Source organism: Dryobates pubescens, chromosome 36 (genome assembly GCF_014839835.1).
Source record: "Dryobates pubescens isolate bDryPub1 chromosome 36, bDryPub1.pri, whole genome shotgun sequence".
In the NCBI taxonomy this organism is placed as follows: Eukaryota; Metazoa; Chordata; class Aves; order Piciformes; family Picidae; genus Dryobates; species Dryobates pubescens.
In genome coordinates, this window is record NC_071647.1 from 3,906,254 (window position 1) to 3,919,572 (window position 13,319).

General features: G+C 56.7%; 1 protein-coding gene across 1 annotated transcript; it reads left to right on the forward strand.

Moving 5' to 3' along the window:
- The first annotated feature begins 8,391 nt into the window (after nt 1-8,391).
- LOC104309226 (transmembrane ascorbate-dependent reductase CYB561) lies at nt 8,392-10,681 on the forward strand. The gene is made up of 5 exons (XM_009910528.2): nt 8,392-8,718; nt 8,914-9,012; nt 9,085-9,188; nt 9,284-9,441; nt 10,209-10,681. The coding sequence occupies exons 1-5, from the start codon at nt 8,517-8,519 to the stop codon at nt 10,405-10,407; spliced, it is 762 nt and encodes a 253-aa protein (XP_009908830.1). The 5' UTR covers nt 8,392-8,516; the 3' UTR covers nt 10,408-10,681.
- Nucleotides 10,682-13,319: the final 2,638 nt, after the last annotated feature.

Sequence of the window (13,319 nt, forward strand, 5' to 3'; positions counted from 1 at the left end):
TCCTGCTTTTTTTACTGCTGAATTCAATCAATTATCACAGTGCATAATTCGTTAAGCTGCTTTCCCAGATGTGGTGACGTTGCTGGGAGGCAGAAAGGAAAAACCACCTCCTAGGGCCAGATTTTTTCATCTAAACAAACAGCTTGTTTTCCCCTTTTTTTTTTTTCCCTTTCCCTAATCCTCCCCAAAAAAATAATAATAAAATAAAAGGGAAACACCCCAAGCAACTGGAGCTTTTGGCACTTACTCCAGACCTGTAACTGCTAAAATGATTGGGAAACCACTGAAGTGAGTGCTGTGGCCATTGAGGCCCCTGGATGTCACCAGGATGGCAAGAGGGGCTCAGGGGTCACAGAATCGTCACCAAGGTTGGAAGAGACCTCAAAGATCATCAAGTCCAACCTGGCACCACAGACCCCATGACTAAACCATGGCACCAAGTGCCACATCCAATCCCCTCTTGAACACCTCCAGGGATGGGGACTCCACCACCTCCCTGGGCAGCACATTCCAATGGTTAACAACTCTCTCAGGGAAGAACTTTCTCCTCACCTCCAGCCTGAACTTCCCCTGGCGCAGCTTGAGACTGTGTCCTCTTGTTCAGGTGCTGCTTGCCTGGGAGAAGAGACCAACCCCCTCCTGGCTACAACCTCCCTTCAGGTAGTTGTAGAGAGCAAGAAGGTCTCCCCTGAGCCTCCTCTTCTGCAGGCTAAACAACCCCAGCTCCCTCAGCCTCTCCTCGCAGGGCTGTGCTTGAGGCCTCTCCCCAGCCTCATTGCCCTTCTCTGGACACGTCCTCACTGTTTGACTGCAAAATGCCTCTGCTGAGGGGATTTGGCAGCACCATGGGGCCATTTCCAGCTTTGTCCTGGATAAAGGAGATTATTTAGTGCCTGGCATGTCCTCTCTACATGGGGAGAAGGTGCAATGGCGGGGAGCTCACCCCTGGTCCTGCAGCAGTCATTGCTGGTTTATGACCACAAGTGCACACTCAGCTCTTGCCAGAGGCTGAACACAGCAGAAATGTTCCTTATCAGCACCATTTCCACCCTGCCCTGCAAAAAACATTCTTCCCAGCAAGTACCTGCCCTAGGATAAAGGTTTATGGCCCTGAGGAAGCTTGTCCTGAACTTGGCATGAGGGGCATGAGGGGCTGGGGTGGGTGCATGGGGCAGCCCCAGCAGCCCAGCCTGTGTTTCTTCAACCTTCAGTGCTGGATGGGGGCCAGAGGTGGATGGGAAGGGGATGGAGATGTGGTTTCCACCACGGGATCTCTTCAATATTCATCCCCTAGGCTGGGACCAGCAACAGCAGCCTGAGGATGCGCCCTGACGCTCCAAGGCCCTGAAAATGCAGCGTGCTGAAGGCAGCCATCAGCTCAGGGCCCCTAAATGCTGCCCATAGCCAGGGAGGGTCATAAATAAATGCAAGACTCCTGAAAGTCAACCTGCCCTGGGCCACAGAGCAAGGAGATGCTCCTGGTGCCAGACACACAGCTGGGAGAATCACAGGACAAGAAGCAAAAGCCTGGCCAGTAATAATTCTTCCTCCTTCATCCCTCATCCTTTGCCCTTCATCCCTTATCCTTCCTCCTTCGTTTCTCATCCTTCATCCCTCCAACCCCTTCCTTCCTTACCAGCCGGCCGGATCTAGGCACCGATACAGGGCGAGCAGAGAGGCCAACGCATTCCCTCTGCACTCATCAGCCCAATAAAACATGGCAAAGTCCATTATTTCACCTTTTTTTTTGGTCTTTCTCTAATAACTGAAAACAATCCCAGCCCTGGGGCGAGCGAGCGTGACTGCTGGGGGAGCATTAATCACCGGCTGCGAGCCCAGCGCGGGTTATCGCCGCTCTTTATCCAGGCTGCTATTAACAACCCACCATAAACTCGCCTTCAGCCTCTTCTCAGAGAGATTATTAAGTGTTTGCTCTGGCTGCACTGATCCTATCACCCCCCTGGCTCAGCAAAGTTGTGTTCCTGCTGAGGAGGAGGAGGAGAAGGAGGAGGAGAAGGAGGAGGAGGAGAGGGAGGTTTAATTGCTGCCAGGAGGAGAAGCGGTGTCTTTTCCAGCCAGGCTGCTCTGATCCCTGCCTGCTAAGGAGCTGGGTTCCCAAGGGAGCTTTGGCCCAGCTGGGAATCAAACATTTGTCAGCTTTCACAGGACTCCAGGGAACTGGGGAGCGACACTGGGCCATTGGCATGTGCTGCCCTGGGAGGTGGTGGAGTCACCATCACTGGAAGTGGCCTGGATGAGGCCCTTGGTGCCATGGTTTAGTTGATTAGATGGTGTTGGGTGATAGGTTGGACTTGTTGATCTTGAAGGTCTTTTCCAACCTGGTTAATTCTATCCTATCCTATCCTATCCTATCCTATCCTATCCTATCCTATCCTATCCTATCCTGTTCTATTCTATTCCATTCCATTCCATTCCATTCCATTCCATTCCATTCTATTCTATTCTATTCTATTCTATTCTATTCTATTCTATTCTATTCTATTCTATTCTATTCTATTCTATTCCCCTGATGTGACCCAGCAGGACAATTTGTGTTTAATCCCAAGATTCCCCTTGGCAGTCAGAGCCTCCCAACACCTCAAATTCTGAGTTCAGTTTTGGGTCCCTCACTCCAGGAAGGACATTGAGGGGTTGGAGAAGGTCGAGAGAAGGGAAACAAAGCTGGTGATGGCCATGGAGAAGAGGTCTCTTGAGGAGCAGCTGAGGGAACTGGGGGTGCTTAGTCTGGAAGAAAGAGGCACAAGGGAGACCTCACTGCTCTCTACAGCATCCTGAAAGGAGGTCGGAGCCAGGTGGGGGTTGGTGTCTCCTCCCTAGTATCAAGTGATAGAATGAGAGGAAATGGAAGCAAGCTGCAGCAGGGAAGGTTTAGGTTGGAGATTAGGAACAATTTCCTTATTGCAAGAGTGATCAGGCATTGGAACAGGCTGGCCAGGGAGGTGGTGGAGTCACCATCCCTGGAAGTGGCCGTGGCACTTGGGGCCATAGTTTAATAGCCATGGTGCTGTTAGGTCAGCAGTTGGACTCGATGAGTAACAGTTGGACTCAATCAGCTTAGAGGTCTTTTCCAACTGAAACTATTCTGTGCTTCTCCGAACACAGCTTTCCTTTTTGGTTGGTTTGGTGGCTTTGTTTTTGTTCCTCCCCGCCCCCACCCCCCACATTTAGTGCAAATGTGTTATTTTTGCCCCAGCTTTGGGGGTTTGCAGGGAACTGCAGGGGCTGGGGTTGTTCCAGGCAGCAGCTTGGCTCCTCGGAGGCAGCTGGGCTCTCGACTCGCAAGCCGCTGGGGAGGCGTCTTGCAAATTAGCATTTCTTAGCGATAAAAACTTGATTTAGGAAGGGAGGAAAAAAAAGAGAGAGAAAGAAAGAAAAGGAGCTGAAGCAGAAGAGGTTAGATCAGCAAAATGGTAATTTGATAATCTCTGGTGGAGGGAGGGGAAGCCTCCCGCGCCGTGGTGGGGATGAGCAGCTGGGGAAGGGCAGGAACTGCTGCTTTGGTCATGCATTATCAGTTGATGATGCTCCTATCGATCTGCAGGTGCATAGCAGCCCAGGACAAACCTGGAGCTGCTGCCAGGATTGGCTGAGGGCCGGGAGCTGGAGCAGAATCTGCTGAGCTGCTTTGACTCATTGATCTGCAGGGAGACGTGGCAGTCCTGAGCAGCTCTGAGCAGCTCCAAGGAGCTCCGAGCAGCCTCAACAACCCCAAGAAGCCTCAAGCATCCCTGAGCAGCCCTGAGCATCTCTGAGCAGCCCTGAGCATCCCTGAGCAGCCCTGAGCAGCCCCGAGCATCTCTGAGCAGCCCCAAGCATCCCTGAGCAGTCTCAAGCATCTCTGAGCATCCCTGAGCAACTCCAAGAAGCTCGGAGCAGCCCCAAACATACCTGAGCACCCCTGAGAATCCCTGAGTGACCCTGAGCATCCCCAAGGATTTCTGAGCAGCTCCAAGCATCTCTGAGCAACCCAACCATCTCTGAACATCTCTGAGCAGTCTCAATTATCCTTGATCAACCTCAAGCATCCCAAGCCCTCCAGGTCCATGCCAGGACAGGCAGCCCTAGCTCTGCTGCCCAACCCACACATCTCCACCCTGGCAGTGCAGGGAGAGTTTTGTTACTGGCAGCCTGGGGACGGCTGAGGCAGAGTTAATAAAATCATTGTGCCCCTGGCAGTGTCTTTAATTAAAGAGCTGGTTACAAATGACTTGCTGTTCCTGGGTAAGAGGAAGTTGCTGGCCAGTGTTGAAGGGACTCATTTGTGCCCAGATCAGCTGCCACCACGTCCCCCCTGCATGTGGCAGAGGGTGCAGGGACCCCTCGGCAAATGCTGCCATGTGCCACCCTTGGTTTTGTCACTGCTGTTGTTGGGACAAGCAACCACATCCATTTAGTCATGTAGGGTTGAGAGCTGCTGCATCCTTCTGGCTGCTGAAAGAGCAGCTGGGGCAGCTGGACACAGTTCTAACCATTTCTGAAGCTGCTTGCTGCCACATTACAGCAGGGCTGCTCGTGGCAGAGGAAGCAGCCTCTTGTCTTGCCAGGTACCCTAAAGGATGAACCTCCAGGTCTCAGGGAGTCATTAAGATCAGAAAAGGCCTCTAAGGTCATCAAGTTCAACCACCAACCTAACACCAGCATGGCCACTAAACCATGTCCCCAGGTGCCATGGCCACACATTTTCTGAACACCTCCAGGGATGGTGACTCCTCTGCCTCCCTGGGCAGCCTGTTCCCCTGCCTGATCACTCTTGAGGCAATGAAACTTTCCCTAATGTCCAACCTAAATGTCCCCTGGTGCAGCTTGAAGCCATTTCCTCTTGTTCTAGCACTTGACACTCAGGAGAAGAGACCAACCCTCACCTGGCTCCATCCTCCTCGCAGGGAGTTGTAGAGAGCAGTGAGGCCTCCCCTCAGCCTCCTTTTCTCCAAACTAAACAACCTCAGTTCCCTCAGCTGCTCCTCATAAGGAGGGTTCTTCATCTCATCCCCTTCAAGGCTTTTCCAAAGGTCTCAGCTGGACCATAGTGGGGGAAATCCTTCCTCCTCTCTGCCCAGAAACCTGCCTGGCTTTTTCCAGCCTGGCCACAGCCCAGCAGCTCATGGTTTATAGTGCGGTTTGTGGTGGCGTTTACAGCTTAGCTGATTAGCTCTGGTAAACCATTTCCCAGCAACTGGCAGAGTGATAAAGCTCAAATGTGGTCTGGGAGGTGGCAGTGGCTCCTGTGGCAGTGCCCCACATGGTGGGCTGCTCCCTGGGAATGAATGCTGGGAGTGGTGGCACTGGGGCTCTGCCCTGGGACTCTGCCCTGGGCTCCAGCAGAGCTTGGACTTTGCCCTTGGTGTGCCAAAGTTCCATCGGGCTCTGGGGCTGCACTGAGTTTTCAGCTCTGCTGAATCACGACGTGGTGGTAGAGGGAGTTGTCCAGCCCCTGGGCACAAGTCCTTGACTGGAGGTAGGTGGTGATGGGGATGTTGGAGATGCCTTTACTCAGGAGAGGTTGAGAAGATGAGAACAACCCTGTGTGCCCAAGGAGAAAGGTCAGAGGGACAACCCTGCACTCAGTGATAGTTACACCTGATCTGCAACAGGGAAACAGCAGATCCCAGCAGCTACTCCAGATCCCAAGATGCTCCAGCTCCCATGGCTGGTCCAGGGCTGAAAGTGCTTCAGATCCCACCAGCTGCTCCGAGTGTGAGGGTGCCCTGGCTCCCGTGGGTGATCTGGCTCAGGGCATGCCCTTTGGGGATCCAGGCTCAAGGATGCTGCCGATCCCACACGGTCACTCTGGATCCCACGGGTGATCCAGGGCCCAGGATGCTTCAGGTCCTCCTGGCAGGTTGGATCCGCCCAGGGCACCGCGCAGCGCGGGCTCCTGCTGACACCTAGTGGCACCGTGAGACACGGACAGACACACGGACAGGCCGACGGCTACGCACAGACACGGGGGGCGGGTGAGTCCGGGGGTGCTGCCTGCCCCGATGAGCAGCGCTGCAACCCCTGTCCGCAGGTGGGCCAGGAGGTGTTGCGGAAGGGGACCCGCGGGGATCTCCCCATCTCCCCTCATATCCCTCCTCCTGGCTTTTCTCCCTAAGGGACATCCCACAGTGGGGTGCAGGATGCGGTCGGTGGCGCTGGAGGGCTCCCGGGAAATTGAGGAGGGGGCCCTGGAGCCACATCACCCTGCAGCGTGACAGGGGCACTGAGCTCCAAACCCGGGACAGGACCCCCAGGGACTGCTCCAGTCAAATTTTGGGGTTCCTGCCTGGTTTAGGGCTGGGGTCTCACAGGTTGTGGGGGCTCAGGTGGGTGCAGACAGGGCCTGGCACAGTTTGGGGGCGGGGGAGGTGGCTGTCACACTAGTGCCAGTGACTCACCCCATCAGGGACTGTCCCCACCATATACAGACCCCACCCTTCATGGGGTCCCCCCTCCTACTCCCTGGATTTTGCAGCCTCCTTTCCCCCTCACGGCCTCCCTCCCTCTGCAGCCATGCTGAGGGGTTCAGCCCCCCCCCCCCTTCTTTGCCATCGCTCTGTTGCCTTGCCAACGCCGTGTCCCTGTCCCTGCTCAGACACTGTCACCGCCGGGCCTGGCACTGGCAGCACCGCCTGGCACCCACAGGTAGGGTGGGGAGCAATGGGGGGGATGCTGTGTGGGTGTCTGCCTTCAATTCCTCCCTCCCCCCCCCCCCGCCCGCCCCCCCCCATACATCACTCAGCCTCTCCCCCACCCCCTCCAGCTCTTAGCAGGAGTGAGCTCCTCCCTTGCATGATCCTACAGCCCCCATCCAGAGCAGAGAAATCCCAAGAGCCCCTCCAGGGATTTTGGGGAGGCAGAAATGAGAGGCTGCCTTGGAGGGTTTTAAGTGAAGAAGCCTCCTCCAAAAGAGGGGAGCCCTGGCTTTGCTGTGGAAGGGGGGACTGGGGCTGTTTGGGGGTGCAGGGGGGGTCAGAGATGGGATTGGGAGGGTGGTGAGATAGGCAGACCCCCACCACGGGTTGGCTTTGTAAAGGTGCCTGGCCTCCTCCAGCTTTCCCAGTTCTTGTCAGTGGATGGGGCAGGTCTGGTGCTAATGGGATAGTTTAGGGGCTAAAGGGATAGGTTTGGGGCTAAAGAGAGAGTTTTAGGTCTAACAGGTAAATCACAGAGCTCAAAAGTCACCTCCTTATGTCCCACTGCCAGTTCCCATGGCCAGAGGAGTCACTCTTTGTCCCTCAGCATGGTTAGAGACCAAGTTGGTCCCCCTGTGCCTGTCCCAGGTGTTTGCATTCGGTGGGAGGATGTGCAGGGTAGGATGGGGACACCTGGGCACCCATTTGGGATGCCCCCTGGAGCCAGCAGCCCCATGGAAGTGGAGAGGGTCTGGGGGAGGTTGTTGGGTTGCAGGAAGGAGCTGGTGCCTCTCCCTGCCCCTCCCCTCCCCGTCCTGGTCCCCATGTCCATCCCACAGAGCATCCCATGGCCCCGGGCACTGGGGGCAGGCAGCCTTTGTGGTACAACCTAATGGGATAAACCAATTCCCTTTAACTCATTTATCCAGCTGATCCAATAAAGGTGGCTGGGAATAAAGTGTCTGCGTGGTCTTAATGCATCCCCCCAAGCCAAGCTCCCCCCAGCGCTGGCAGCACCATGGGTCTGTCTGCTGCAGCTGGCTGGGTGCTCCTCCCCAGAGGCTGTCACATTGGGGCCAGGACAGAGGTGGGACGTTGGCCCCTGCGACTGGGACTCGACCCTGGCTGACTGAGAAGCAGGAGGTGGCCGTGCTGGTGGAGGTGGCTCTGATCCCCGGGCCAGCAGGGAGCACTGGGGGATAACCCAGCACGAAGCACGGCGCGGGTGCAGGTGGGTCGCGGGGACCGTAGGACAGCTCTGCTGTGCGGTTGCAGTGGGGCTGGGTAACACCGTGTGTCCATGTGCCCCCCAGCATGGGGGTTTGATCAGCCCCCATGTCCCCTGGAGGTGGGTCCTGAGCAACCTCTCTCATCCCTGAACTTGCAGAACTGGGGAGGGGGTGAGGGCGAGATACGGGATGGGGGCAGAGTGGGAGGAATGGGGGGTGGAGGGACAAGGGTGAGGGAATGAGGATGGAGGAACAACGGTATGGAGGTACAGGGATGGAGGGACAAGGATGGAGGGATGAGGATGGGATGAGAATGGGGAAATGAGGATGGAGGGCTGGCGTGCTTGAAGGGCTGGGGCAGAAGGCAGCGGGCGGGCAGGACGTGGGCAGGAGCAAGAAGTAGAGACAGGAGGGCTGGGGCAGGAGCGCAGGGACAGGAGCACAGGGCTGGGTGTGTCCTGGTGGCCAGGAGTCACCTCCGGTGTGGGAGGCGCACCAGGAAGCGTTCGGCTTTGTGGCAGGTGAGGGCGGGGCGGCCGTGCCGGATGCTGCCCGCAGCAGGACCCTGCCCTGGGGCCGGCTGACCAGGACCCCACTGTCGCGCGGGGCCGCCGGCCTCGCCGCCCCCTCCTCTCTGTCCCCACAGGCCGGCATGGACGGAGCCCCCCCGCCCGCCAGCCCCGCGGGGCTCTCGGCGTACGTGGCCGTGTCCCAGCTGCTGGGCCTGACGCTGCTGATCACCACGGGAGCCTGGCTGGGTCGCTACCGGGGTGGTGTGGCCTGGCACAGCTCCCTCCAGTTCAACGTCCACCCCCTCTGCATGGTGCTGGGCATGGTGTTCCTCCAAGGCGACGGTGAGCAGGGCTGCAGGACGAGCCCCCTGTCGTGGCTGCAGCCGGGCAGGGAGCAAAGGGGACAAAGCGATGACAGATGAGGCTTGGAAGATGCTCCAGGACCTCCCCACCCGCGTGTGCAGCACCCCTGGGAGACGCGGGGTGCCGGGGAGGCTGGGGGTCCCCACGGACGCTCATCTGCCCTCTCTCTGCCAGCTCTTCTGGTCTACCGGGTGTTCAGGCACGAAGCCAAGCGCTCCACCAAGGCTCTCCACGCACTGCTGCATGGCCTGGCGCTGGTCATCGCCCTCGTCGGTGAGCACCAGGGCTGGGGTGGGCGGCCGGGGCCGGCCCCAGCCCTCGCAGCTAACAGGCTCCTCTCCACAGGCATCGTCGCCGTCTTCGAGTCCCACCGTGCCAAGGGCATCCCTGACATGTACAGCCTGCACAGCTGGTGTGGCATGGCCACCTTCGTGCTCTACCTCCTGCAGGTGAGGGCTGGGGAGCCCCCGGGAGAGGGCAGGCAACGCTGCAGCACCCCATAACATCCCCACACCCTGTAACATCCATCCCCATGTCCCTGCAGTGGCTCCTGGGCTGTGGTTTCTTCCTCTTCCCCGGTGCCTCCTTCTCGCTGCGCAGCCGGTACAAGCCCCAGCACATCTTCTTTGGGATCTCCCTCTTCATCCTCTCCATCACTGCCTGCCTCCTGGGCATCACCGAGATGCTCCTCTTCAAAATCAGGTGGGTTGACTGAGCTGGGCCGGGTAGCAGCCTCCTCAAGCCCCCTGAGCCTCATCAAAGGGCTGGTCCCCGAGTCTGGCTCCTGCTCAAGCCATAGCTCCGTGGCTGTTAAACCTCCCCCCGAGGCTTCAGTTCTGCTGCTGCTGAGTCACTTGCCAGATGAGGCTTAGCAAGGCCTGGATCCTGTTGCAGTTTGCACTAGGAATGGGGATAAAGCACCCACCACCACCTCTCCACAGCCAGGTGTTTTCAGACCACCCCTCCCTGGGATGCTCATGTCCCTGAGGCCTCTGCCCTCACACCTGGCAGTGGACCCAGATGTACACGGAGGTGTCCTCCCACTTCCCCCCCCAGTCACAGCACTGTGGGGACTTGGCAATGAGGCAGCCAAGGAGCCACCTCCCTATGGCTGGGGAGTTGCTGAGCTGCCTATAACTAGGCTATAGAACCATGCCCCCACTTTCCTCTTGTGTCCTTCCACAAAGGGAGCAGCATGCAGGCAGCCTCCTCTTAGAATCATAGAATCAATAAGGTTGGAAAAGACCTGAGAGTGCGTCCAACCTGTCACCCAACATCTCATGACTACTAAACCATGGCACCAAGTGCCACATCCAATCCCCTCTTGAGCACCTCTTGCTCTGATTTGGAGTAAAACACCTTTCCCAGGCTGCGTGCCCAGAGAATGAGGGTGGAGAGGAGGTCACAACCAGGGCAGGGACTGGCCACCCACACCCTGAGGCTTCAGCATCCTCCTCTGTCTCCCACAGTGACTCCTACAGCCACTTTGTGCCTGAGGGCATCCTGGCCAACACGCTGGGGCTGCTGCTGGTGGCCTTCGGGCTGGTGGTGGGCTATGTGCTGACACGGGACGACTGGAAGCGCCCGCCCCTGGCCGAGGAGCTGGCCCTGTCCATGGACTTCAAGACCCTGACAGAGGGTGAGAGTCCTGGTGATGGCAGCCAGTGACACCCCCAGCTCCCTAGTCCCCAGCGCAGGCTCCTCGTGGTGTCTGTAGGGTGTTCCTGTGTGCCCTGTCCCCAGTGTCCTGGGGCTCTGTGCAGCTCAGGGTGCCAAGGACAGCTGGAGAGGGAAATGCTTTGTGGTGTAATGCTGCCCACTGGGTTCAAACTTGCTTGGCCTCAATCTTCCTCAGCTCTGCCCTGTGCAGCCCCTGGTGACCCCCCAAGCCTGCCCCATGGGGACAGCAGTGCCACAGGCAGTGGCAGAGTGGCAGCAGTACTGAGGCTCTGGGGACCAGGGAGTGAGAGCCCCAAACCTATTTGCAGAGCTGATAGCAGAGGAGAGACTTTGCCATCACCAAGGTTCCCACTTGTTGGCAGCCCACCACCCTCTAGTGTGGCACACATGGGGTCTGCTCCCCAGAATGGGCTCCCTGGGGGCTTGGGGCTCCCCAGCATCTGCACAAGTTCAGTGTCTTCGTGTCTGGAATGGTTTCCTCTCACATGATGTGTTGTCTGCTCAGTGGATGCTCCCAACCTAATAAATGTTTGCAGCTAACCCTGTCCTCCTCCTGTCTCTGTTACCCCTGCAATGGCAGCCTTGCCTCTGTCCCCTCCTGCTCCTGGTGGTGCCAGGTTCATAGAGCATTCATAGAATCTATAAGGTTGGAAAGACCTCAAAGATCATCAAGCCCAACCTGTGACCCAAGACCTCATGACTAATAAACCATGGCACCAAGTGCCACGTCCAATCCCCTCTTAAACACCTCCAGGGATGGTGACTCCACCACCTCCCTGGGCAGCACATTCCAATGGCTAACAACTCTCTCTGAGAAGAACTTTCTCCTCACCTCCAGCCTAAACCTCCCCTGGCACAGCTTGAGACTGTGTCCTCTTGTTCTGGTGCTGCTTGCCTGGGAGAAGAGACCAACCCCCACCTGGCTACAACCTCTCTTTAGGTAGCTGTAGAGAGCAAGAAGGTCTCCCCTGAGCCTCCTCTTCTGCAGGCTAAGCAACCCCAGCTCCCTCAGCCTCTCCTCCCAGGGCTGTGCTCCAGACCCCTCCCCAGCTTTGTTGCCTTTCTCTGGACACCTTCAAGCGTCTCAATGTCCTTCTTAAATTGAGGGGCCCAGAACTGGACACAGGACTCAAGGTGTGGCCTAACCAGTGCTGAGAGGCACAATGACTTCCCTGCTCCTGCTGGCCACACTCTTCCTGATGCAGGCCATTGACCAGATCCCCTCTGGGGCTGCTCTTCTCCAGGCTCAACAGCCCCAGGCCTCTCAGCCTCAGTCACCTCCATGTGGGGAAGCCACAGCAGGCTCCTTCCCTCCTCCCAGCAGGGGAAAAACAGGAGGCCAGTGGCCGTTTCCAAGTGTTAACCATTTATAAATAAGTACATTTGTTCATACATACAGTTTGCATTGTACAGATTACAATCTGTATACATTGGGGTGAGGTGGGGGGGGGGGGTGGGGGGGGTGGGGGGGGAAATGCATTCTTTTGAACTTTTCACATCTATCTCACAGCTCACATGTACAGACAAGAAAACTCTGCTCAAGCAAATACAGCAAAGGAAAAAATATGTGTTCTTCTTTCCTTATAGATGAGAGGCGAAGGCCTCCGCTGTTGGCAGGGGCTGCTCTTCCCGCTGCACGGTTATCACGACTGTGTGGTGTTCCATATATCAGTAGAGAGAGAACAGAACATGCACTGAGTAATATACTGTACAGGGAGAAAGTCCTTTACATCAGAGTTATAGAAAAGCTAAAGGAAAAGTGTCTTAAAGATCTTCCCAGCAAGTGTCTCGGAGGATGGCAACCAGGGAGGGGGGATTGTACAAAGCACAAAGTGGGTGTTACTCGTAGGTGTTTGTTTGTACCAAACTCAGATCCTCTCGGATGTGAAGACAGAAGGGAGACAGAAGGCTGAATGCAACACTATGGGCAAGAAAAGGCTGGGCAGGGATGGCACCAGCAGTACTGGCAGAGTCCGCACCAGTCTCTCGGGTATCGGTGGCAGCGACAGAAGGGACTTTACAGAGCACACAGTGCTGCTCTCGGTGTCTGGCTTAGCAGCGCACAGCGAGGCAGATCCACGGTCAAGTCACCCGACCCTCCCCCACCCCCACCCCCCCAACCAAGCGTGAAGCTTCCCCACCCACCCAGCACACCCCAGCCCGCCGGAGGAGACATCCCGCGGCCCCCCACCGGCCCCGGACAGCGTCACCCAGGAGGGACAAAAGTCTGTTTTGAAAGGCAAAGCAGCCCCCTCTGTTTTCACAACGATGGGATGTGATCTTGGCAGATGGGCCCCCGGCTGCCGACTCCCCAGCACTGTGACAGCTAGAAAATGAGCAGGGGGAAGGATACGGTGGGATGGGTTTGGTGTCCGTCGGCCTTCCCGCTGACGGTCGCGCCGGCTGCGGCTTTCTCGGGGGGTAGGTCTGTAACAGTTGTGGTGAGATCCAGCTGCATACAGTCAGGAGTTGGACACGAACGCATCTTGCTAAAGAATTGAGCCCTTAGTGGTTTTGTGTTGTGTTTTCTTTTTTTTTTTATATATATATATATATTAGAAAAAAATTAAAAACAGAAAAAAAAAAAGAAAAGAAAAGAAAAGAAAAGAAAAGAAGAGTTTTGCTTTGACTGAAAATCCAGCAATTATTCACAGAGATCTGAGAAAAGAAACAGGAGGATTAACTCTCAACCGTTGTGCTTGGTGTCCAACACGCGGCCCCGCCGGGCTTCGGGGGCGGGGAGCAGCCAGCACGGGGCTGAAGGCAACCTATCCGCAGAGGTCCCAGCGGGGTCGGCAGCTCTTCCCCTAAGCCCTTGGTTACACACTGTTAATCCTGGTAGAAGAGTTATCTTGGATTCCCAAGGCTAAAAGCAAAGTACAACCACCAAAGAGCTCGGG